General features: G+C 40.5%; 1 protein-coding gene across 8 annotated transcripts in view; it reads right to left on the bottom strand.

Moving 5' to 3' along the window:
- Positions 1-27921, bottom strand: part of LOC122720926 — a 271751-nt gene that overhangs the window by 69419 nt on the left and 174411 nt on the right. For 7 of the 8 annotated variants that reach the window (XR_006347832.1, XR_006347833.1, XM_043948027.1 and 4 more), the window contains 2 exons: positions 16832-16891; positions 519-629 (listed from right to left, as the gene is read on the bottom strand). Coding sequence is in view for 6 of the 8 variants with exons in the window: in XM_043948027.1 (XP_043803962.1) it covers positions 519-629; positions 16832-16891 (171 nt within the window). In the remaining 2 variants the exon portion in view is untranslated. The remainder of the gene's footprint in view (positions 1-518; positions 630-16831; positions 16892-27921) is intronic. The other variant, XM_043948029.1, reaches the window with a different exon arrangement.

Here is a 27921-nt window from a genome sequence, read left to right as displayed (position 1 = left end):
GCGAGATAATTCAGTGGATAATTCCCAGACGGAAGTGATTACAGGCGTTGGAAGGCGACATCGAAATGATACAACACATATTGCAATGCTGAGATTACGAGAAACTTCTCGTTATCTGATATAAACTGGCGAGACGGCGTCAAAGTGCTTGAAAAATCAACATCCTTTTCCTCCATTTTTACGATTCTTTTAATAGAAATTTTCTTTAATAGAAATTTTCTTTCAACCGGTTTAATTCTATTTGTTTATTTTTTTTTTATACATAGATAATTCTTCCAACAGTTTTAGCATTATCTCGCGAACAATTGCACTTTATCTAATCACCATCGTTGCAACGAATCAAAAATGAAATTTAATTTTAAATTGAATTCGATTGTGAAATCAAAGTCAATAATTCGTTTATAATATATTCCACGTTGAATATTAGTCACGCACGATGTTTCACAGGTACTACGCCGATGATGCTCGATAATAATAACCCGATTAATTGAAGCGGAAATCACGTTTATTCGACTCACCTTGTTGATCTGTCGTTGGAGCTTCGTGATCGTCGCCCGATCTCGTTGCGCAGCAATACGCTCTGCTTGCAATGCCTGTTCCAATTCCTGCACCCGTTCTTCCAAACTCTCCTGAAACACAAAACGATCCTTCGTAAGTAACTGTTCTAATATCATACTCAGAATAATTAATTTTACATTTACCAGACCAATTACACTCGTGTATAATTGCAATTCAGGATTTTGGAATTTCTACTATAAATATACATACGTACAATCTTTTACTATATCTTAAAATAACAGTAATAATGACGAAATATCGCTCGACTGTGTTACTATCACGTTACAACGTTCATCGTAGATCTAAAAATTTGCAACATTTCTTGCAAAAAAATCGTGTTTCTGAATCGAATACCCGTGTACATCTTAAATTCAGGATGTCGAATTGGCGTGCTCGTAATCTCCAAGTACACGCAGAGTGCACGATCTCTCGAGGAACTTTAAAGCCCCTGTTAAGGCAGCTTAAAACTCGAGCAACAGGAATTACGACGGGGGAGGGGAGGAGGATATCCCGTTGAAAGTTACAGGGAAAGTTTCCACTTCCGTTGCGTTTGCGGCCGCGAAACTTAATTGAGAAACGGTGGACCGTAAGCTTTCCCTGATCTACGCGCGATTCCCGATCCAATCGCTGGCTAACCACCGTTTCCACGGCTTTCCGTTAAAATTAATTTCGACTACCAACATTTCGATACGATTTTCGAATTTAATTCCTTCATCGGTCACAATTATCCAATTTTCTTTTTTTTCATCCGCAACCGACAATAACTCTAATTAATTCGCGTTCAGATTTTAAATTCTCGTAAACCGATTGGCAAGATTTCATTTCGATTCATTCAATTAGTTCCAAGTTTCACAAATGGAATAACCGCTCGTCTCCGCGAAAAATCCATTAAAAGAGCACCACCTCGAGGAACCTCTCGAACCTCCTCCCCCTTTCACTTTTCGTCCCGGTAACCCCTCAACTTAAAGCGCGATAATAACACCCTTCCCCGGCTTAATTTAGCCGGGCACGACCGGGTATTTCCGATTATCAAAAGCGCTCGTTCAGCCGCGCGGAATGCTAATGAGCGGGCTTTAGAGTGGTGTTGGTCGCGATTTGACCATAAGTATCGGTGCGATCCATTAGATTGGAGGCGACGCCGACGGTTTCAGGGGTCCTCGAGAGCCCGGCCAACGACTACGTTTCTCGCGCCCACGCGGCGCGAGGGATGATTCGTATGCGGGTGCACGTAGCTGCAATTCACCCTTTCTCCATCCACCCTTCTTCCACGTCCACGTTTCACCACCTTCCCCCTTCCACCCTCTCCCGCTTGGCTATTGTTTGTCGCGAGCCAACCAAATTATACCGGGTGTGCCTTTCTGCTCGTGCGTGAAAAGTTTCGTTCGGTGAGAATTTTTTTTTTTTTTTTTTTTTTTTGCAACGCGACGAGGCAAATGCGGGAAAAGAAGGGGAGGAAAAATGGCGAAAGTTGTTGTTATTATTGGTATTGTTGATATTGTTGGTGGTTCGATGAGATTTGAACAAATTTTTATACGACGAAGGCTTTTTACATTATTCTCTCCGTTTTCACTTGTTTATATTATCTGTTCGTAAGAAGTTCGTAAGAATATTGGAGATAAATTTCATCTTACTTTTCTTGAAATTTTGTATTTGTTTCGATGCGAGGATTAACATCGTGCAAAATTCTTAAACGAAAACGTGAAGGTAGAAGTGGAGTAATATAGCAATAATTAATTGTTTTTATTAATAAATGAAGGTTATTAAAAATTGTATTTGGATAAAAGTGGAATTAAATTGAAAAAAAAAAAAATATAAACGAATTTCGTTCATCTCGGGATTACTTCGTAATACACCCTATATAAAGGGGCAAGGGGTGGATTTTCTTCACGGGTTCGGCGTATACTTGTAAATCTGTATTAAAGGGTTCCCAGAATGACCACCAGGTTGACATTATCGGGAAAGTATTGGTTTCCATTGGATTTATGGCGCGTACTATGCCGTGAATAATTATGAGTCGGAAAGGGCAGAACAAACAAGAAAAGATTTAAGGCTCGGCCAACCCTCGCTGTAATTTTTGTCTGGTTTCGTACGGCTTGTGTATTTTCCCTTCGTTCCCGAATTTCCCCTTCGTAATGCTCGATACTTTATCCTACCCTCTATTAATGCGTTAAATAAAATAGCCGAGCGTTAATTGCCTATTTCACGCATAGTATTTTTATATATACCATTTCGTGTATCCAAGTCGAATATATTTCTATCAAATTAAATTACTTAGATGTTAATCATCTAAAATATCGAATTCAATTCTACGTAAGATCAATGAATATAATTACTTAGAAATTGATCATCTTTCCACTATATACGAAGAAATATATAAATTACAACGTATAAAGCCACCACCCACCATCCTTATCATCCCACAATACCCCCCAACTTGTATATCTTTACAGGAAAGAAAGATCATCTTTCAGCTTGCCCATTCATTCGACGTTGCAAAGATGTTGCAATTATAACAAGCCTCGACTGGCCCTTGTCTCTTCACCCTTCACGAAAGGGCGTCATCGTGACCACACCACATTGGAAGACCCATAGAATTAGTACAGGGACTTCCGGGACGTCATCAAACTACAGAACCGCGGCGATGAGGCCACTCTATATGCAGAGATTCCGTTAAATTGCAAACGGCCATTTTCCAAGGTTGGGGGGAGAGAGGGGGAGAGACAAAAGGGAAGATCCTCGTCACTCTCGAGTAATCGCAACGGTTAACTCGATCCTGGAAACGTTTACGAGACGACAGCTTGTCCCGATTTTCTTACATCCTGGAGAGATCTGCCCTGGATCATCCTCTTTCCAGGGATAAATTGATTAATTCGAATCAATTTCTTCGATTCGTTCGAAAAAAATTCGAAGAGGATTAACGGATGTTGTTAAAAAAGATCGATAATAGAAGATCTCATCAATCAGATGACGATCTTCGTCGATATCGATGCGACGAAAGTGTAGAAGGTATTCAAACTTCGACGATAAGAATAAATTCTCAACAAAAATGATATATCCTTATTAATCTCGGTCAGGAATGAGAATAAAAAATAGAAAATGGAATGAGATTTCTATGAAGGGTGGAATAAAGCGAATAAAGTTGAGGAAGAAGGGGTGGGTGCTTTCGAAGCCGAGTTTCACACCTTTGGTCGAAATTGAACCGTCGCGTCAACATCAGACGACGACAAAGGAGCGTCGCGACGTCGACGCAAATTTCCTCGACGCTCGTGCGTCGTCGCTTTGGACGAGGCTACTACACACACACACACACATACACATACTACACGCACACCTTCTCCTCTTTTCCTCTTTCCTCTCGCGAAACGATCGTAATTTCGACTAACAGCTGCTCGCCCCGACGCCTCAACGAGACACGAAACACCCTTAAATCAAGATCTTGCCTAAACACGACCGTTTCAATAGTTCGTTCTCGTTCTAGAAATAGTCGACGACTCTTCCGCGCGTATCAAATTCGTTTTATGTTGCAACAAGCCCGTGAAAATCGTCAGGGACCCTCGATTGCTGGTTAAAGATGAACCAGTTTTATTAGGATGGAACGAAAAAATATTTCAAATTATCTCACTTTATAATTTTTCTTCTCGATTCATTGTTACATAAATATACTTGGAATTTGCAAAAGAATCGAATCACGATCAAATAAAGCTTTTTATTATTCGATAATTATTTTCTAATAACGAAACGAGTATCAAGAAAATAACGAGCCACGAATTACTTCCAATACTATAATAAAGATCTAAGATCTTTTCATTGAACCGTTCGAATGATACGAATCCTAAAAAAAAGATTTTCGTTTCTCGATATTCCATTGAATTCCATCAAAATTCTTTCGATTCCGATTAATCGTAACTGGCGAGAATGAGAATCATGTGTTCATCGCAGAGGGAGATTTAATAGACTTTCAACGCGCGAAATATGATAGCGCACGGAACAAGGATGTCCTTTGGAGAAACGGGAGCCACTTATTCGAAAGGGAATTACCCGACAACGGAGCTCTCCTCTTTGGTGTCGGAATACTTTGGTGAAACATTCGTGTTCTCTAAACGCGGACGGCTCAGGTTCCACCAACCCCCTTCCAACCCCTTTCCTTCTCCTTCTCCCCCGTTCCGATGCGGAGGCGATGCTCGACTCGCGCCTCTTCCTTCAAAACGGGTTACCCATAAATCTGAATGAACTTGAGAGGATTTACGGATCATTTATACACGTTGGTGGAAACGTTGGGAAGATTAACTCGCGAAATGAAACGTGGAGATACGACGCGGCGGATTTGTGGCGTGGGAAATATCGAGTTTGTTTAATTGGAAGGATTTCACGAGCTGCTTGCTGATTTATCGCGAGATTCGGGTGATCGATCGACCGCCATTTTCACGCAGATTTTTCTCGAGAAATAAATTTATAATTCCCTGTTTAATCTTGAAGATATTCAATCGGGTTCGAGAAATATCGATCGACAATAAAAAAGAACGATTGGAAAATGATATATATGTATATATGCATCCACAAATAGAATCTTCAATCATTACTCCAAGAATTCTCGTTCTATGCATTCTATGCATCGACAAACCTAATTTTCACCTAATTAAAACGAACATCACCACGGTTACGTTCAACATCCGATTTACAAATCGTCCCCATCGATCCTAAGCTTTCTCCCGAATGAATTACAAGCCGAATGCCGACAGATCCCGTGAAATCAAAGCGACGCGTACACGTCGGCGACACGTGTTTTTAATTTCCGCGTGGAAACGCTCCAAAGGCGGACCCCAAAGCGGCGAGGAAAGGCCACCCATCCCTACCTCCTGCTACGGGAAAGTATGGAAAGCTCGTTCCATTCGTGCCGGTTAATGAAAATCGAACGATCAAGAGAGCGGGGAAAAAAGGCGGAGCCCCTTTGACTCGCGCGCAAAGCGTCAGAAATCGAAAAAAATTACCGTGAAACGCGTTTAACGCACGCCAATCCCGGATAAAGTATTCCCTTTCCCCTTTCGATGCATTTTCAAGTTCGCGTCGATCAAAAGTTTTCAATACACGGCTAATCGAAACATCGCGATTTGAAAACGTACGAAGCAGTTTTTGAAGTGTTATTTCTTGGATGAAATTGAAAATACAGATTTGCTCTTTCGATCTTGGTGGATGGTATGAATCTATTCTTTTTTTTATAATTTTTTATCATGGACATTATATCGAATCATTTTCTACGTCTAGGAAAATAACCATTTAATTCGTTAATTGAACGATAAATAAATTTTTTGAATCGTTTGAATCATCTTCAAATGGAAAATTTAATTTATCAATTGACTTCTGAACACCTTTCAATAAAATATTACGATTTATATTATTGTTAAAAAATTTACCTTTAAAAGATTCCATGTACCAGAATGCATCGTCCACTTTAATCCCAACGTTTCTTAAACCATCAATTATAACCGCAAATTCGTTTTCTCCCTTCATCTCCATAAACTCGAAAGAAAAGTTTTACCGACCAAGAATTACCTTCCTCCGCAAAGAAAGCCTTTTCATTAATCGTAATTCAGTTACAAGTTGCGCGTCGTAAGCGCGAAAGCGAGGCAAACGGTAACGAATCGTCGTTATAAATATCGCGTAGGATAAACCTTGGTCCTGGAACCGAGCGAACGCCATTTTCTTTCCTCCGGTATCCGGGATCCAAGAAATATTCCGCGACTATGCCGGTAAATTATAGCAACGTGTCAACCTGGCGATAATAAATCCCCGTGTACACGTTAAAACGCCAAGCGACGAGCATTAAAAGTTAACTGTAGAATCTCGAATCTCGAGCTATCGGTATTCCGGATTCCTTTGATACCGTAATCGTGGCAATTATCGTTCGTTCCTCGCCCCCCTTTGTTCGTTCCAATAGTTCGATGTTTCAGAATTTGCAGAGTGAGAGAGGAATTTATCGAGTCCAATTTTTATAGGAGACGAGAGTTTCGATCATATTTAAATTATCGGTTCGAGTAACTTTCTCTCGAGTGCAATTTTAATTTTGAAATCGATATATATATATATATAACGAAAGAAGATCGAAGTTCATCTTTTTTTAATTCGTTCATTCGATACACGACGTAAAAAAAAAAAGAAGAAGATGAAAATTGCAAATCTTGAGCCTCTAATTTATCTCTTCGATACGAGACTGGTCAAAGAGGGTTACGATATACGCACAACGGGTCCAATAACGATCATCCTGAACGGATACGTTAACGTTAATTATCTGTAACGCGGATCGAACACGATTATTACGATCACGTTATCGTTGCATCGTGCAAATGGAATGCTGATCGCTGCCAATTGCCTCATAACCATATCGACGTGCCAGCGATCGCTCTCTACAGAACAATGCGATATCACGGGTATTATTATTTAAAGCAAACCGGAAGAGTCGTCGCATTAATATTAATCACCACCTCGCGCACGTTCGTTATTATCTTTCTTATCTTGCTTCTCCGTGGTGAAATGACTCTATTAAAAAAAACGAGAAGGAATAGAAAGTAGGTAAAGGAATTTGTTTCTTTCTTTTTTTCTGTCCCATTATCAATGAAATTTTCTAACAACAATTAAACGAAACGATAGAATAACTCTTCTCCATTTTATTTTTTACTCGTCGTTGAGATCATCGCTCGATTTTTGCGTGGCACGAAAAAATTCGAAGAAGAAAAAGAAGAAGAGGAGGAAGAGATCGAAGAAGAATATTCGTCGAAGGAATTATCGACTGGCGTTGAATAATAATTGAAACAAGAGAAACGTCGGTTCGGCGCACGAGGAACGCGTCTGTTCCAAATTTACTCGAAATGCAGCCAAGTTAGTCGACGCGTCCCTAAAACGTACACGTGCTCCACATGCACGCCCAGCTCGTTTGCATGTAAACTATTTGCAAGAGCGAGTAACGGCCGGCGTGCACGTCAACCGAAATGCAACATGTGCTCGTCGTTCTGTCGTCCCGCCCCAAGAACATTCGAATCGTTTCACAAAGTAGCTAAATTGCCCCTTAAACTGTGCGCACGTTACTTAGATGGAATTTGCCAAATGTAAATACCATCTTGTTATATACAGTTGATCGTCTCTCTAAATTCATATCGCGCTACGATACCCTGAAATTACTTAGTGTATTACTTAGTGTTGGAAGATTCCGTTTTTCCTCTTAACTTTTCTATCTTTTACACTATCTGTACAATAAAATAATATAGAATTATTTAATTGAAAATTATAATAAATCGATAATATTTGCGTCGTGTTAATTAATAAAGAAAAAAAAAGTTGCGTTATAAGGTGTTTTCGTTTCTGGTGATTATTTTTTTCACGATGCAAATATATTCACAAAATACAATTCTTCAAAAACTTGAAACTATTATATTTTTGCTTTTATTTCTTAAAAATAAACCTCTCGAAACCCTCCGCCATTAGCAATCGAAACGATACCATTACCAGTAAAATCAAAGGCAGGGATTAGCTGATTAGCCAATTTAACGAAGATCACGGGCGAGGAGAGGCCGTATTCGTTGGACAGGTCGATCGTTTCGAGTCGACCATCCAAATCCTCTTTGCCGTTTTCCACGCGGCCTCGTAACTTTGATCCTGATTAGCTTGTCCCCTCTTTTCGAGTAACGAGAGTGCTTTCGGGGATCCATCGTTTTCCACGAGAAGAAACCGTGTCTCGTGTGTGTTCTCGCGTCCAGTCGAGCTTTCAGGGACCGATAATTAGGTGGCGAAAAAAAAAAAAAAAAAGAAAAAAAGAAAAAGGAAGACGAGACGAATCAAGTGGAAAACAATGTACTTCAAAGACACCTTTGTACCTCGTTATACTCCCGTTCGATCGATTTCTTTGGTTGTTATGCAGGGATAAAGTAATATTGGAAATACTTTTGTCGTGAAGATGGAGAAAGTTCGAGGAGTTTGTTAACCCTGCTTACATAAAAGATTAACAAACTTCTGCAAATGATACAAATTATGGATAATAGATTTTTTCTTCTGATCCTCGCAATTTGTAGAACTTGTTTTCGTTAAACTTTTCACAACGAAATTAATACAATTACGATAGATGAAAATTCGTATGAACTTTTTAAGATAAAAAAATATGCTCCATTCTATCTCAAATTAAACGTTAAAAATCTTCATTCGAGTGTATATACACTTCAATCTTTGATAGATTTCAAACAATATAAAAATTCTCGTCTGTTTTCATCTTTAAAAAAAAAAGAAAAAATTTCAACGAATGAAACATTCTCAAAACCATAAGATCTCTTAATAACTCGATTAATTTCGATATATATATATATACATATAAAGTCGAGATTTACATGGATGTCAGAAGTGAAAAGTGGCGACGAGTTTAAGCTCGAGCATCGTATTAAGTTTCACGGAATATCTCGAGGGCTTCCGCGAGTTTGGCATACTGAGGGCGGGGGTGGGTTGAAGGAAAATTATGCGAGAAATATGTACAACACGCCCTTGCATATTGACCGTCGAGCTAGAAAACCCGCTTTTCTTGCAAATACTCGGCTTTCGCTGCGCCCAGAGTCATCCTTGTTCCCTCGTCGACGACATCGTCATCTGCAGACTTTTGAAACTGTTGATGCGTTAATGCAAACGCGCCACCGTTTCTTTTGGAAGATTGTGATGCGTTTCTTGAAACTTAAAATGGAAACGTGGAATCGTGGATAAATAATTCCTTTGTTTTTCTTTTTTTTCTTTTTTTTCTTTAATTCTTATCGCGTAAAATCGAAGAAATATTTGGATTTAATTTTTGAAGATTAATTTTTCCGGAAAATCGAAGCTTCGAACCAATTACAAATCTTTCTCTCAGCGATACAAAATGCGTATAATTTCGAATATTTTCGCAACTGTTCGATCAGAATAAAAAATTAATAAAAGCACGACCAGTGTGTCGCGTTCGAGACTATCCACGAGGAGGAGAGGGGGTGGAAAGATGAGAGGGGACAACAGAAGGCTGGAGTGGCATTCGCGACAAGCTCCTTCGATTTTCTGTTAAAAGTAGGGGGCGAAATCGTCTTGGAGGGCCGTTGTACGGGCTAGGAGAGTCAGCAGAATGCAAAGGGGGTCAACGAACGAATCGTCCATGCATGATTTTTCCACGAGTGCTCTCCATTATCCGGTGAACGCTTGGAATTCGTCTACCGACCGCATAAATCTCCATCTGCTTAAAAGCACCGGGGGATACGCACGAAGAGCGGGCGGAAGTCGCGGCGAATTTGTCGGAGAATCGGTGGATCATTGGCCGTCATCGTTCCACGAATAATTCTCCTTGCAGTGAACTTCTTTCCTCGCTAAAAATCCACCGTTTCTTCGTTCAGCATTAAATATATTTTTTTTCCTCCGTGAAACGAATGAATTTTGATACAATTTCAAATAGTAACCGAGAACAAAGAATTTTCTCCTCGAGATCTTTATAAATTATAATTTATATTTTTTTCTCGTTGATAAACATTATATTTTAGATAGAGTAGTTGTAATGCGAAAAAACGATTGGAATACGAATTAAAAGAAGCGTAAAAAAATACACGCCAGAATTATACGACAAAATGTAAAAAATTGTACCGTGTCAGAAATTAATTACGCAGCTAAAATTCTACCGTAAGTAAAGAAAAAAGCGACAAAAATAGTACTAAAAAAAAGAAAAGAGAGAGAAAGAGAGAGAAAAGATTGGTATACAAAATCCGCTTCGCGCGATTCAACGTCGTCTTCCTTTCACCACCGAGAGGACTTTATTACCGTACTCTGCAAACAGACGTTCTTGGGGGCGTAATAAAGTTAAGAGGGTACCCCGTTCGGAACGGACGAGGCAAAGCAGAAATCGTGGACTAAGTCGGAACCGCAAAAGTTCAAATTGATTTTACAAAACCGCGGTCGGTTTTATGCAAATTCCAGCGACACGAGACACCTCTCCTCGGGTGGTGGGTGTTTTCACGGTCCTCCGGCTTCTCCGTTCCGTGGCCGCTGGCTGAATTATGACCGTGATTTCCGGCGAGATGGACCTTCCGGCCTGGCAGAAGTCCAGTACTTGGCGAAAGTACGCGGATAAATCAAAAGCGGTTCTTTTTTCTTTTCTATTTTTTTCTTCTTTTTATTTTTTTATTTTTCTTTTTTTCCTCGCGCTACGCCAAGGCGTTAGTTTATTGCCGTGTAAATCATCCGCGGAATAGGAAAAGGCGCGTCGATCGAGAAATACGCGCCGCTGTTCGTCATCGTCTTTTGCAATCGGATCGAATAAATATCTCGCGTCGAGTGCACACGTTTTTTCAAGGTAATAATTTGTAACACGGTATATCACTTTTTTGAAGATGGAAAGAGACGAAAGAAATTTGGAAAAGAGGTTTGGAAATTCCTTGATCCGTAATGATTCGTGTCATCTTTTTCTCTTAACAATTCTGACACAAGTGTTTCCACGAACAATTTTCAACAAGTATCAAACACTTTGTATAATAAAGGCACTCGTCGTTTCGAAGATCTCCATCTATCGTCATCATCGAAGAAATATTTTTTTTTTTTTAAATTACAACAATTTCTCTTAAACGTTCTTAATTCTTACTACTCGTCCAATATTTTTTTTCTCTTTTACAAAGTTTTTTTTGGAAACGGGTATAATTTCAACGCCGCCATACCCCGTGAAGGAAAACTATCTCCTTTTTGCTCGAATTCCGGACTCGCTCCATAGGTGGTCTTCTCCCATGTTCGCGGCGTGTAGGGATTCTTACATAGACACGTTCAACCTGTGTTATATTGCATTTTATTACCCCACCGTATACTTGGCAGAAGTAATAGTGCGAAATTTATAGGCACGGGCCTTATAACGTTCCTTTCCATCCTCTAACCTATATCGACACGTTGTTATCTTCACTTACTACTATACCCTTGCCGGATTTCATTTCGGTTATTTATGAAACTCGACTTCTCTCGCCGTTATTTCGTTACAACATACCACCCGCTCGATTATTATCACGCGAATATACGCGAACATACCTTTTATCTCCGTTTCCTTTCTTCTTTTATTCGGATTTCTCTTCTATTTAATTCTTAATTAACGAGCAACTTCGAACTTCGATTTGCTTTTAAATTCGTTGCTCTTGCAATTTATTTTTATTATATATAAGATTTCTGCTAGTAGATTTCTAGATATCGAATACGCGTTATATATAAATCGGCAGTGTTTATTCCTTTCGTTTCGAGACGAATTTGAGACTGGAATTCGAAATAAAAGAATAGAAAAAAAAAAAAAAAAGAAAAAAAACTAAAAGAAACTTGATTAAATTCACAATTAACTTTATTACAACTCCAAGAAAACCTGTTAATTCCTCAACAATCGTTAACGTTTTAACGACACCACCCAACGCGATAAAACGTAAGCATTCCGCCCGATTTCATAAAGCGAGACCATAATCTCGAATCCCGAGAACAATTTTCCCTCGGTGAGAGGGGGGAGGGAAGCAATTCGACGCGGTCAACATCGCGAAACCTCGTGGTATTTGTTTGGCGAAACCATGGAAATCCATGTCTGCATCGTAAACGTTGGCCTTACTCGCGTGGAATGTATATCAACCCTTTCCAACCGTGTTTTCGCTTTATAAGAAAGTCGCGGGAGACCTTGGAAGCGTCCCAGAAAGAGAGAGAGAGAGAGAGAGAGATAGAGATCCAATCCTCGGATGGAGGGTGCCGAAATTGAGAAACAGGGATGAAGGAAAAAGGGAGGAAAGGAAAAAGGAGGCGCGAGCGAAAGAAAAGAGAAGAGGGTGATTGGAGAGAGACGAAATAGGAGAAGGGAACGAAGGAGGAGTGGAATGGAGAAGAAGCAGCATACGGTAGGACGTGGACGATGACGTAAAGCATGCTTAGCGGGCGGAATGCGGGATACAGAACGGAAATGAAGAATTATTGCGGGAAGAAGAGGTTGAAAAATTTATTCCGCGAGGAATATGATTTATGGGATTCCGTAGGAGTGAAAGAATCGCAAGGGGAATAATTTAGTCGGGGAATTGTAGTTTTTGTAGTTCCAAGTTCGAGACGTTTTCTTGACAAGTTTTTATAGTTGTGAAATTTGAGATATCGAGAAAGTGACGTTTAAAAGCGTATAATAGTAATTATATAATGGAAGAAATAATTTTTTTGACTTGACTTGACTTGACTAAATGTCATGTTAAATGTGATGTTAATTGCGAAGAATTGTTCTTGAGCGCGTTATTTTTAGAAGACGCAGGGTATTTCCCTGTTTTCTTCGAATTCTAGGACAAAAAAAGGACTGCTTTTATTCGTGGAAACAAAACACCAGTCCTCCAGAAATCGTACTGTCAATATAAAATAAAGTTTTTGCAGGAATACGATATTGGACTTATTATTATCGTGAAAGTTGATTTGCTCGCAAAGATGAATAAAATGTCCACGTTTTTGTCTTTCTCCACCGTGTATTCGAGACTTCTATAAGGGTTGAATACGGAGTACAATAAAACGCAGATGCCAAATTCAAGAGAGCCACTTTCGCCGATCTTTATTTTCCTGTTTCGTCTCTTTGTTCCTAGACTCCTCTTTCTTTTTTATTTTTCTTCCTTTTACTGCTTCGTTTCTCCCTCGAATTTCATCATTCAAACTTAATAAGGGAGCAACGTCTCCAATAATCCACTTGAAGGTTAACAATACAACTCTCTCCAAATATTTTTCGAATTATCATTTTCTTTCTTCACTGTCGTCCCTCAAAAAAATCCACAAAAAAAGGAACCGCCAAGTTTTACTTAATATTTTACTTAAATTTTACTTAAATATGTNAAAAAAAAAAAAAAAAAAGGAATCGTCAAGCTTGTAATATCTCAAGGGAAAATACGCGTATAATAGTCTCTTCATCGTCGTTTCTTCCCACAAAACCCTGTGGATTGAACGCGAGCTGGCATCGAGAGTCCCTTCTCGACAGACACTTTCCTCTCTTAAAGGAGCTCCATACCAATTCCAGAGGGAATCGATCCTCGAGAAAGGACGAAACGTCTGAAACGGAAAGGAGACAAACGGAAGGAGGCGCGGAAGTGGAGATTAGAGAACGACGGTAGCAAAGCGTGGCAAAGCAAAAATCCTCCTCGTTACCCTTCCTCCCCTCCCACGCTGAAACGTTTTAATTCACGTCCCTTCCACGCGATATCGAATTCCATTTCCACGAGGCATAATAATTTTCTTCGAATCCGAGTTGTCATATTTTAAGACGAAGGAAGAACAATTGATCGAGAGAATTCCGAGTTTTAAATTATTATCGAGATCGTCTTTTGTTTCGTTTCTGGCTAATTGTTTAGTACTTTAGGGAGGGGAAGGGGATCGATTGCCGTTGGAAAATTGGATCGTTTTTTTTTTTCCTTCACTTGGAAAGTTGATCGAATTGCGAGAGACAAAGATCGTTTTAACGTTTTAAAGCAGAGTGCCACGTTTTAATTGTAATATAATTGTGATATATATATAAATTAAAAAAGAATTTTTTTGTTTTACGAACAAGTAAGATATCTATATCAATAGTTATTTTATTATCCTTCCTCGAGACCTAAAAATATACATCTTACACAAGTAGATGGAGTCGAAAGTCGGTGGAAACGGACGGGCCATTAACTAAATCAACATTTACTCGTCTTATTTTTATATCAGAAAATGGAGACCACGTTCTTAACGATCGTCGAGCGTTCGTCAAGCACGTTTCCCTATATAGGAAACCGATACGATTCATTCGACCGAAACTGCTAAAGTACTTCGCCCCTACTATTCTCGAAACGAAAATTAAAAATCAAATGCGAGCAATTTTATATATTTAAGAATATTTCAGAAACAATCTCGAACGACTAACAATCTCATCACGAGATAACAGCGCCCACGACAGGTCCATTAACGATTAATCGTTTAAAAGCTTCTTGCCTCGACGCAATCTTAACGAACGCTTTAATCAATTCAGCTAAACGAGTTACGCGTTTCTTAAGAGCTTCGCGTCCTTTCTTGTTCACGACAACGCGAGTTTAACACCCCTCCTAAGATCATTTTAAAAATCTCTCCTTTTCTTCCTTTCCCCTTGAAATTTCATTCCAACATTTCGATTCCGATATTTTCTTTCAAATTTCCTTCTTAAGATTTTTCTCAAATCCCCTTCCTCTCCTTCTTAAAAAACTTCTTTAAAAATTTCACTTTGAGAAACTTTGCATAAAAAATCCTTTGTAAAAAGTCCTCCTTCCTTTTAAAAATTTTCCCTCCGATAATTTTTATTTAAAAAATTTTATTTTTTTTTTTCGCGATAAATCGTGGACAGGTCGATCACGATTCACCAGCCATCCGATCGGCGACGCGCTCGTGTATCCATCAGTGATTACCACGCGAACATATCCAAAGCAATAAAAAGATCTGCCGTTCGATTTATAGCGGCGAAAGTGGCGTTTTATTGGCGCTATCGATCTCTCCGATCCCGGAGATTCCCTCCACGACTGTTCTGCGTCGCTGATACCCGTCGAAATAAGAGGGATTCGGTGTACCAGGTGTCGCGGATAAACTGACAACGGTGAAATATAGTGTGCACGCTCGTTTAACTGTACGTATAACTGTGGATAATTTATCTTTTTGCTTTGATTTCATTTTTCTTTTTTTCTTCCTTCCCTCTTCCTCCGTGGCTTCATGTTTACACAGATGGTGATACGTTATCGCCTTACCGAGTGTCTGTGCATTTTATTTGCGTATGTTTATTTCTAGAGAGTTGATACACACGAAATTGTACGAGAGCAATTTACTTATATATTTATAAAGTGATATTTTCTAATATTCTAAAATTTTCTTCTATTCCTCGATTTTGATATTGTACTGAATATAATGCAAAAATAATATAAAATTATATTATAATTTCATTAATCAACATATTTGTTTGAAAAAAAACTGTAATTATTTAAATAGTATAAAAATTAAAAATGTGAAAATTTAAATTGAACAGAATTAGGATTTGGAAAATTTCCTCGATAATAATAATTATAGAAATAATTATTCTAAATAATTGGCTTCGATGACACAAGAGTCAAACATTGGATTCGTGCAACTTTAAGATCGAAGAATGAAGAACAATGAGGGTTGAAGGATGAACGTAGCACGAGGGGATAGAAAGAGAAAGAGAGATAAAGAGCGGTTTAGGGCGAAGGAAGGATTCGAGCTTGTGTCGTGGGTTCTCTCGGGCTTCTTGGTTGAAGGCGAGATGTAGAAGGGTGAAACGGCTCGAAGGGAGGCTAATAGAAATGAAGAGGCCGCCTGTCGTCAAGGCATAAAATCGTAAACAAGTGCCATCGTTCTCATATTTTAACAAACATCGATACTATTTTACATGAACAAAATTTGTCGCCTTAACAACAATCCAATTTTCCTTTCGATACTTTACGCAGAAATATCGGGTTAAAGATGAAACACGCCTGATAAAAATAAATTTAATAACCATTTATATAAGGGTTAAGAGTTAACTTTGTTATCGATTCGAAATTTAGTTTTACAAACGAAGTAAACCGAAGCTAAAGCGATCAAATTGATAGATAAACGATGGAAATATTCGAAGGAACGTTCGGTATTCGGAATAACGTTCTCGAGTTTAGGGAGAATTGGAAAGAAAGAGGGTAGCAGTACACCCCAAAACGGAAAGCAAGCTCCTCCCAAGACTTCTCGATATTTGTTTGCCCCCAATTCCACTCAAAAATTTGTTTACTTCGAATAAAAGAATAAAATCGCGACATTACGAAATTTTTCCATCTACGAAGTAAGAGAGGACGCGAAAAATATGGATGGACCATTCTTCTTCCAAATTATTCGAAACTCTTCGTCGTTTTTCATCCCCAATTCTCTCGAATCCGAAGAAGTTTCCAAACTTCCTTCGTCCTTGAAATTCCTCCTCGTGAAACTCGTCTCTCGAGAAAAGTTTCGCGGGGAAGCGGTCTTGTCCCCCGATCTCTTTTTATTCGCGCAAAAATGGCCGAGACTTAAAAGATTTACCGCTTCCTTCGGTTCCGACACTTTTCTCCCCCCCCCTCTTTTCTTCTCGTCACTCTGGGTTATGCAGATTTCGCGCCGAAAATTGAAATTTCGCGAGGTTACGCTTCCCTCGAGATTACGCGCGTTCCCTTCTTTCATTATAGAAAAAAAAAGAGAGGGGGAGACCTTTGTCTTTTGGAACAATTTTGTACGAATATCTTCCGCGCTTTGATCTACTCACGTTAATGCAGATTCTAGACACTGGGAAGGAACCAGCGGTGCCGTTGTGCCAAGTACGTACCTGAAAACAGAACAATTTTTGTAAGATAAGAGTTATTATTAAAATCGTTCAATATTTATATCGATCATAGAACGAACCCCCCTCCAATTTTTATTTCCTTGAACGAATCCTTGAAAATTCTAAATTTTCACGTGGCCAAAGATAAAGCGCAAAGCACCCTTTCTTGGAATAACTAACTCATTTCCTCTCCTCCGTTCAACTCGAAGTCACCTGCTCAAACAAGCATCGAGATTTGCCCTCATCCACGGCCGCTATTGTCCCTTAATCAAACGAGGACACGTGCGACGGAAGTATGACTCAATATGGATCCAAGATAGCCTCCAGCGATGTCTAACAGAATCTTCACCCCCATGTTGCATCGACAACTTGGTTAGTCGCGCATTTAACGAGCGTGTAACTCTCTTCTCCTCGTGTTAGAAACGAAGCTGGAAGGCGCATGGGTCGCTCTCTCCCTCCCTCCTCTCCCTTTGGAACGAGGAAAGGAAAAAAACAGAAGCAGAGGCACCCTGCTCCAGTTACCCAAAAGGGTTAACCAAGTTTGGCTACGAGGGGTTTGGGCGGAGGAAAACAGGTTCCCTCGTCGGTTTTGACGGAGGACGGAGGACCATCACGTTTTGACCCTTTTACCGCCGTCGACGTACAGCCTAATCGTCCTTAAAGACTCCTCGACGAATGATGAATCGCCGGTTTAACGAGGGTTTTCGCTGCCAGTGGCCGATCTATCCGCTTACCGATCATTCCTTCCAACCCTAGGGGGGCGGTTCCAGAGACGAAGTTTGGACAGAGGGATCACACGACCATCTATCTATTCCAACAACATGGTGATTCGTTGTTGAACGTTTCAGTCCAATCTAGAATCTTCTTGTTTTTTTTTTTTATCGTTGAATTGAAAATTAGACGCTTTTGTTATACGATAATAGTTCTTCGTACGATACGATGTTATATAAAGTTTCGATCAAAAACTCGATCGAAAAAAATATTCCGCGTTATTTATATAACGTTTTCCTTCGATTTTATAACGATAAAACTTCGAGAAGTTCCTCGATTTTCTCACGATGAGAAGCGCGATTTCTTCACGACGTTGGAACAAAAAGAGGCGCGCGAACGATCCATTACGAGCCACGTCGCAAAGGCGAGAAATCACGGGGGCATCTCGCAAAACACGGAACGGGGATCAATTATATAGGCTCCACCCATAAATCCTCCAACCGGCCCAAGAAGAGTTTTATCATCGTGGGTAGTTTATAACTTTAAAGTTTCGTTAAGTCGCGCACCGAGTTCCATATACGTACCGTGTCGAATGAAAGCCTTGAAAACTTGCTCGCTCGGGGGACGAGGCTTTATAAAAGGCGTGCAGCAACGTTCCTTTACCGGTTTATCTTGGATTGAAAAATCTTGCGTTATATATAATATATATATATTATAATATCGTTCGTTCATCGATTTTCGATCGTGGAAAATTTTAATAAAGCACGAATACGCTTTAAGAATCCATTGGAATACAAATCATTCATTGAGCGGTAAACGCGGAGAATGTTGATCGATTACTGACTTCGCTGCGCGACACGGCGAACATCGGTCTTGATATTTATACGCAAGGTGCCTCCTCATTGTTTGGATGGCCCGAGGTCGTGTTATTGTTTGCACGTGCCAGATGTTAATTCCGAAGCGAAATACGACCGCCTTTCCGAAAGATGTGAATATTAAAAACAAATAGAGAATACAAAACTGTGAAAAATAGTCGACACAGTTCTCTCTTTTTCACGCAGAAAACCTTTCTTCTCAACCATCCTTCTCAAAGAATCTAGCAAAATTTGAATGAAAATTAACCCTTCCATCCAATTTTCAATTTCATCCGTAATGAGAATCCATCGAAATCCAAATAAAAATTAATCTCTTCCTCAACGACGCACTTTCGAGCGAGAATAATAATTAAAGGAGATCCTTATTTTCCCTTTCTTCACGGTGGACGAGAGACGCCGTGATTCGAGAAGGAAGCGAGCACGAAGATTATGAATCACCGATTCGTGTAATCGTTGCCTCGTGGGACCGGTCCTCGAAGAATCGTCCGCGGGAACGAGAGCCCTTGGCCGGCGTCATCGTTCGCCAAGCAACGTGGGAGGACACGGTACGTCGAATATCGCGGGGATCGAAAGCCGCAGGAAATGGAAGATCAATATGTACTCTACTACTTCGCGGTGTCTTGTTACGAGCGAAGAAGAAGATTCAGCAGGTTACTCGCGCGCGACGGCGCTCCTTTCTTTAGGTAGTTTGCATCATGGCGCCCGTGTGTATTCAAATTGAACGTTCCTGATGAGGAAAGCGTGCTCGTTCCACGCTTCGTTTCACGGTAGCAATGGCTGCTGCTCGTTCTTTGTGCGTATCGAACGTTATGGTATAGGGTTGCGGATGAAGGGACGGAGTTGGAACGCTTCGATTGGATATTGTACGATGGTGGTGGATCGATTCTCAATCGTGTATTGTTATTTCTTGGGATGGTAATCGGTGCGTGGGAGATTTTCGCTTGGAAGAGTTTGGAAGGACGTAGATAAGTTTATGTCTGAGTATTGAATATTTTCAAAAATGAAATTGGAGCGATACTTTTCTTCAATTTTCAAATTTCCATTCCATACAATTTTTACGTACGTACGAAAGCTCTCTTTTTAAATTTCGCAATCATCCATTTCGAATCTTATTTCCGATACGAGAAGAAAACAGGACGACACTTTACAATCCCTCGCGAGGGAATCGAAGAATACCGAGCTCCATTATTCGCGTACAAAGAAGGCCGAAAAACATATTCAACCCCCTTTTGCCTCTTACTTTATGTAAATACGAACGCAATCTTTTGCAAATCAACGAGAAAATATATATTCCTTCCGTGGAATACATCCTCGTGGAAGGTTTTTACCAAGAAGAATACTTCGATTCTACCCTTAGCAAACGAACTAGCGTGTATATATATATATATATATATATATATGTGTGTGTAAATACCACGCGCTATTCTACCACCCTCCCTCCCTCTTTCCCTCTCTCTCTTTACAAAGAAAGAATTCTTCGAGTGTTTTCACATTTGTACAAGTAAACATCCATGCTCGCTCATTGTGCGTAATTCGAAGTCTCGACATATAATTCTCCTTTGAAAAAATATCTTCAAGATTTGTAACAGTTCAACCACTCCGCCACTCCCCACTTTTCCATTCCCTTTTCTTCCTTCCCTTTCCATTCTTTCCGTCCGAAACGTACGAATTGTATTGTCAAATGCACGTCGGTAGAACGACTCGGAATTCGTAGCACGAATGGAACGAACACGTGCAACCGTTCCTTGAAATTCCTCGCGGGGAGAACACATCAGAAGTTACACGTTACATATCGCGCGGCTGTCGAGCGAGTTTGACCGCGCCTTGAGGGTCACGGTCCAGGATGGAGAGAAGGCGAGTTCCAACTTCCGTAAGGTAATAAAATATTCGACTGTCAGGTGTACAGCCTCCCGCTCGAGCCACGGTTTACGAGCTCCAAGAACATTGCGGTTGCTTGCTTTTCTCGGATAGCTCAAACTCGGAATAATTCACAATTCACGATTGAATTGAAAGAATACCCCCGCCGTTTCGAAGCAACAATTTTAAAACGATTATTCTTTTTCTTATCGAAATCTTTTCGTATCAAAGCACAATACCGTATTATTTCCTATCTTTACGTATTAAATATTTTAATCCAACGAATATACGTAAATATAATCTCCAAAAACGGATCTGCTCGAATCACAATCTCAACGAATAAATCAATGTCGCCACCCCTGTTTTTGCATATATCGAGGGGGAAAGGAAGAAGAATTCTCGCCGATGGAAAAGATGATTTCTTCGTTGGGAAAGGAAGGAAGGAAGGAAGGCGAAGGAAGAAGGGAACATTGATTTCGTGACATCAGCTTGTTCCCGCGAGGGTGTATTTCACGTGGGTGTATTTCATTTGGTTAGACGACGAGGGGGGGCCCCGGTGTAACCGCATTAGTCAAGCTGTCGTGCCTCGTTCGAGATCACTTGTCAGTCGATCCTTTGACAGGGGCTGCTGGCCCGGACAATAATTTCATATCTGTGAAAGCGGCGGCCAATCTAGCGCGCATCGTCGCGCTTCGTCGCCTCCGCTCGCCTTCCGCTCCATGAATATCGATACCTCTCTCTCTCTCTCTCTCTCTTTTCCTGCCTGTTTTCCTTTTTCCCCTCCCTTCAGACACGCGTCTTCCCCCGATTTCCTTCGTTTTCTTCGCAAGCGTGGATGGAACGATGGATTATGGCTATTATCAATCGCTTATGGATCGCGTCCATTCGAGGGGGAATTCGAGAAATATTTGATTAAAATTTTAGTTTCGACTTTGTTAGTTAAATTAGAATACGTTTCGTGTGAAATAATCATTTCAGAGAGATTTCGGTTATGGAAGAAGGTAAAGAAGAATACGAATTCAAAAAAAATTCTTGTTTTAAAAAGTGTCTGGTATTTGAAAATTGTCTGGTTCGTTCGTCACGCGGGAGGATATTTATTCGTCAAATAAGTTTTTTTTTTTTTTCTGTTATCGTGGAGCGTGACCAGCACTTTAGAAAATTGTGACGACGAGGAGGAGCAAAGCGGGCGAGGAACGTCAGAATTCGTCGGCGAATGCCAGTAAGCCTTTGTGCACCCGTCAAGCGAGCTGGCAGATGAACAACAAAGGGAAAAACGCATAGGGAGGAAAGATAATTGCGACGGGGTGAACGTAGCTGCGAGGCTGTCGTTTGACCCAGCTAGTTCGTCAATGAGAGATAAGAAAGAAGGCAGATGTTGCCTCTAATGGAAACCTACCAAAATGAAAACTGTCCAACCTGTCTTCCTCTCGCAAATCCGATACGAACTAATATTCCTTCCGTGAAAATTTATCGAATCTGATTATTTACAATTCGAGGATCGCACCACCCTCGACGATTCCACGTCTCGAAAAAATACCACAAAAGCTTGAAAATTAATTCTCTCTTCTGCACGAAACTTTCCAACTTTCGTACATTCAAATATTCAATTCTGCTGTCGCTCGTGCGCGAAACTCAACGCGAAAAGTGGCGATTTATCGTTGCGCGCCGATCGAGAGAGCCGAGAGTCGAGAGCAACGTAATAATAATTGGGTAGGGGGCTCGTAGTGTTTGGCTACCTTTTGTGGGGATCAAGGTATTTCTCCACGGCCGGTGGCTGCTCAACCATTGTTTGTCCGCGGGCTGGCTTTCATCGTGACTCGTGGCGGGCGGGATGCAGGGACGGGGGAGCTAGGAAACGCCGGAAGTTACGGGCCGGTGTTCGCCGTTAAATTTTAGCGCTCAATAAAACACAGATCCCGGCCAGAAAGATATTTCATCCCTTCGTCGTTGTTTCCAAACCAGAATTTTCTATGGTCCTCGTTACACGCACACACACACACACACACACGCGCACGATTGGGGCGACGAATTCTGAGAAGTGTACACCTTCGTTGTTCTCGCGATGGGTTGCGGTTAGGTTGAGGGATTGTATTCGTCGAGAGATCGTTAAGGGTTGTATCATCGTGATCGTGAAGGTGAATTTATTCGCTGGGTGATGGGATTGGGTATTGATTAGAATGGAAGAATTCTCGAGATCTCGAGTCGAGTGTGTGTGTGTGTGTGTGTGTGTGTGTGTGTGTGTGTGTGTGTGTGTGTGTGTGTGTAAGGGGTATCGTAGGTAATGATGGTAAACGATAAAGAGTGGTTTTGCGGAGTGGACCCGAGTGTTTTATGGCGGCAGTTTTGGTGACAGGATCCATTGCATAGGATGAATAATTTATGTATTGATCTTGTAACGAATCAAATCTTTGCCTAGTTCGTTTGATGTATGTGTGGATAATATAACAATAAAATGGAGAAATGTAATGCCAAAGGTGGGGAATTAAAAATTTTTAAGCATTAGAATTTTTCAAGCAATATGATTTTTGATAAATTTTTGATCAACGGAAGAGGAGCCTTTGTTAAAACTCATTAAATGATTATAAATGATAAAAATTCGAGGGAGATTGTTTCGAATAAGAAGAAGAGAAGAGGAATTTTCTAGCTCCGCTTTCGATTTTATCCTTGAAAGGCAACAGATGGCTGGACAAGCCATCGTTCAGCAATTCCACAGGGAATTACCCGCTCCTCGTTTCCCTTTTGTTCGTCCTCCCATGGGCACGAATTTGAAAATAATCGTAATAACGATGGAGTACGCGTTATGGAAAGGCTGTGCATCGACGAACAAAGAGAAGAGGAGGAGAGATCGATATCCCTGGTTCGATCCTATCGATTCGTCTGCTCGATAAAAATCTTGTCTATTTCGAAATATCGTGGTAACACAAAAAGCTTTTGAACATTTATAAAAACATTTTGATTCGAAGGAAAAATAACTAAGTGTTATCTGAATGAATGATTATTGAAATTTGAAATTTGATCGAATCGAAGCTCGAATGACGCTTTTAATATTACTTCCTCCAAGAAACGGTGAAAAGTGAAGCAAAAAAAGTGTTCTACGTCGTTTCCGCTTCCTGACCGCGAAAACAGACCATTCCAAGTAAAATGTAAGCAGAAACTGTGGTTTCTGGTTTCCTGCGCACTATCTTTACCTGATGGGAACATATCGAGATGCAACACCTGACACTACGATTTTAACGGATTTGTTTACTACATTTATATTTTAACCCAAACTATCTTGCGTAAAAATAATTCATTTTTAAGCGAAGAAACTGCAAGAATATTATTCAAAGTTTTTTTTTTTTCAATCCTGTTATAATTCATGATACTTATAAATTTACGATTATAATATACAATGTTTAAAAAAAAAAAAAAACATGCATTCAATAGTCACATTTCGCTACGAGACTATGAATTTCCCGATCGAACATCGTAAAAGATACACGTCACAAAGTATTCGTGTAAAAGGTTTCACTTAATCCACCCATGGGAGGCGATACCGAAGGATCAGACGCGATAACACAGTGTCCCCACGATTCCACGTCACTCTTATTTGTTCCTGTCAATCAAAACAATCCGGAGATCGAGCCGGATCGCAGAGGGTGAGCCGCCGTGCATCGTGCATTGGGGGTGCGTGTGTGACGTTTAGCCCAATATCTCCGACCCATACGCGGATTAATCTACTTCAGAGATCCCAGCTAAGCTTTCTTTTCCGTTTGACTTTAATAGGTAAGACTTATCCATCATCCGAATGGTCGATGTATTAAACACACGATATTATTTGTTACGGATTCGTCTATTTCTTATTCTGCTAGGATTTCGATCGATCATTCGAACGTATAAGATGAATGTTTCATTGGAATCGGTAGTTGGACCTAATAGTATCGTTAGACTATGAATTTTTATGTAGTTTCAATTATATGTATATATAGAAAATATGTTTCTGTGTATTTTATATCACAACATAACAGATTAATTCATCCAAAGTGAAAAAAAAAAAAAAAACACGAAACTTGAATTTCTTTATGTAGAAAAAAATATTAGAAGAAATTAAAAATTTTATAAGCAAAATCATTGAGAATGTAGAGGAAAGAATGCCATTGAAGTCACTTTTTGATTCATTCCGATATCTCAATCCGTTACCGAGATACGAGGAGTCAAAGTTTCCGTAGCGCCTAATAGGGACTATGAATGAGTCATTGACCTACATTTTTTCCTAGAAACGCGTACTACGCATTTTTCTAGGAATCGCGTCTGGCGCTCGTCTCGAGTTTGGGATAGGTCAGTTTAACGAGGTGCGAGCGAGAGGCCCGAGTAAGAGACAAGGACGAAGATAGTAAACGATTAAAAATTACCTTTGTCTTTACACGACGATATCTCGGCAACCGGAAGTCGTATCGGGATAAATCAAAATGGGTTTCAAAGAGAAAGGTTTCGCGCTTCTAATGGTCTTTCGTTCGTTGATCGGAAGTTATTATCTTCGGAGTTATAGCGGTTCAAAGTTTTCCTAATTTTAATACGATTTAATAGGATTCGAGGTAAACGATTGAGTAAAAAATTATATTCTTTATGCGGCGATATCTCGGGAACGGAAAGTCGTATCGAAATAAATAAAAATGCGTTTTAAAGAGCAGGACTCTTGCTTTTAACGACTCTTTATCCATTCACCGGAAGTTCTTGTGTTCGGAACTATAGCGGTTCAAAATTTTCCTAATTTTAACAAGGTTTAATCAAATTTTACATCTAAATTGAAGAAAATTGAAGAATCCATAGCGAAAAATGTGTTTGTTAAAAGAAATAAACAATCGGATACAATCGATCGTTTTCACAGTTAGTCGTAAAAGTGATTAATGCGAACTATGAAATGACTTCTATTTCTTTTCGAGAAAAGCAATGTCATTGAGTCGAGCGAATATCATAAGACGAAGATGAACAAATTCAGCCGCTCGTCGTTATTCCGCAGTTACATAAACTGCGCTTTCTCTTAATGAAAGCCAGATTTTTCTCACCGCTAATCGATGCAATTTTCCATCCTGCAGAAAATATCAAACCAAAACTCCATTATACACGCCTGCACGCTTTAATCGCAATTAACCTTAAGAGAGCACACACCGATCTTGAAAATATCAATCTTGATCTTTAAAAAATCTCGATTAACCTTAATACCCGAAAGAATATTATTAACTTTGATACCAAATATACCATTCTTGCCTCTATCTAAATCGCACCATCGCTCTCTCGAGCGGCCCTTCTAATTATCTCGAATAGCAACGATACATCACGCTCTAGCGAGTATAGTATACCTGTTCCTCCTCGTTTAAAAACCGACCTACGTTCGTTCGGGTATCGACGCTGGTTTATCGCGAGAAACGACACAAGTTCTTACGACTTAAATTCCAAGTTCAAGCTCGCGTGGAGTATCGAGGAGCTCGTTAAAACGATTTACAATAATTATCGCGAATCCCTTCGTTCGAAGAAGAGAACGAAGAAAGGCACAATTTCCAGCAATATCGGTCGACGAGCTCACGCTGCCCGATTCGTGACTCTTGCTGCCTTTTATATAGTTATAGTTTTACACTCGTTTCGAAAAGCTCGAGATATCGTGTACCTCTGTGAGGAGAGAAGGAGGAGGATTCTCGATCCTCTTTAATGCGAATACACGCGACGTGCGCGGCGAGATAAGTCGGCCTAATGTGTGCTCTCCCTAGGATTAAGCGTTAAATTCCTGTCGTTTCGGAGGAATAGACTCTCTACGTGGACGCGAAGCGAAAAGAGAAACACAAATATCCACGGAATTGCCGTGTCTCGTTTCAACAAGATTTCAACAACAACAATTTCAACATTCGAGAACGATGTATTATTATCTACAGTACAGGATGAAACCAGTAATAGCACGACTTTGATTGAATCTAGACTCCAAACGAGCTCCAAATATGCCCAAGTAAACCGTTTCACCCGTAAACCTAAAAAAATCCTAAAAAAAAAAAGATAGATCCAGTTCTTCCTCTCTCCAAGGCTCGTCAAGGAATGGCGATGTCACATGTAAGCGCAAGCTAAAACCTATCAACGCTAGATTACTCGTTATCGTAACAGAGAGAGAGAGAGAGAGATACTCTGCACGCCCACACGCTCGATCGCGTTACGATCCTTAATTGCGGCCAAGATAATTGCACGTAGACATTTCGAAAGCGTAGACCAACCTCCTCTCCCCCTCCTCTTCTTCTGATTCACGTTTCTCCTCTATTTAAAGGCCTCCGCAATATTCTTCTCCCTCCATTCGGGCCGAGGCAGGAAGAAAACGCGAGCGAAGGCGGGGTACACGAGCGTGGCCGAGCGTCACGCTTTGCTTGTTCGTCCCACGCGAGAGAGCCAATATCCAAAGCGGATACGCGATATTCCGATCAATGCCATTGGCCTATCTGGAATACGATCCGTGGCGAGGAACGAGAGACCGTGCCTTCTCCACTACTACATAACTTACGTGTGAGAATCCCGACGGTTCGACGCGCTTCGAGATCGATTACCAGAGATACGCGCTCCGATTACCCGTCACTTTTCATTCAAAAACCAAACCGCACACCGATCGAGCTACGCGCGCGAACTCGCTCACACTTTTACCCTTCGCGTTCGTATTCCACGCCTAAGATTTTTCACGAGGGGAACGATGGAGGAGCCACGGTGTTTGAGTTTCTGCTTCGAGTTTCGGAATTTACATCTTCGTTCGAAGTTTGGTTCAACGGAGAGGTAATGAATAAATTTGTATCCTTTTCGAGTTCGGATGTTGAAATTACTCAAACTCGTTTGTAAAGTGGGTGGGGGAATGTCCGTCATGGGCTCCCATCCTCTTTTCGCATTTGTACACAGAGAGAGAGAAAGAGAGAGAGAGGGAGAGAGGGAGAGATTACGCGGACGCGGCATTAGCCACGGCGGTAAATGTGGCGTAACAGATTTCCAGATGGAATGCCTGTCCTGAACGTACCGTCCACGAATAACCCTTTACGATTATTGGACCGTGCGCGGAGATGGCAACGAAGGGGATTAAAGATACGCCGCCAATTTACGCGACACGCAATTTGAGAATTCAATTCGCAGCTTCGAGAACCCTCGATTGTCCACGCATTGTCCTATCGCGAGATTACTGGCGGCGGCTTGGCTATCGGTAAACCGGCCACGGCTTAACGTTCCAACGAGCGAATTTCACTTTACGCGTTATTTGCTTTAAATTCCAATTATCCATTTTAAAATTTCACCATTATATTTCTACGTCCCGCTCGATATCCGTAACGTTTTTTGATTAAGAACAGGCCGATGATTCGCAGGCGAATAATCGTGATCGAAAGTAACTGGAAAATCTTGTTATTGCGAAATCTTATCGCAAAACGAAATTTCTACGGTTGACGAGAAAGATAAAAGAGGGGGGGGAAGATTTTCGAACGAAGAGAAAGAGAAGGAAAATAACGACAACTTCTCTATCTCTCGGATTAATGCGTGAAACGATCGTTTTAAGAACTTGACGCGTACCGTTACTCGAACCCGTGTTTTACCACGCCAGGA

This window comes from Apis laboriosa, unplaced genomic scaffold, assembly GCF_014066325.1.
Source record: "Apis laboriosa isolate Shangri-la unplaced genomic scaffold, ASM1406632v1 scaffold13_cov153, whole genome shotgun sequence".
NCBI classification, from domain to species: Eukaryota; Metazoa; Arthropoda; class Insecta; order Hymenoptera; family Apidae; genus Apis; species Apis laboriosa.
This window is presented reverse-complemented; position numbering and strand designations above follow the sequence as displayed.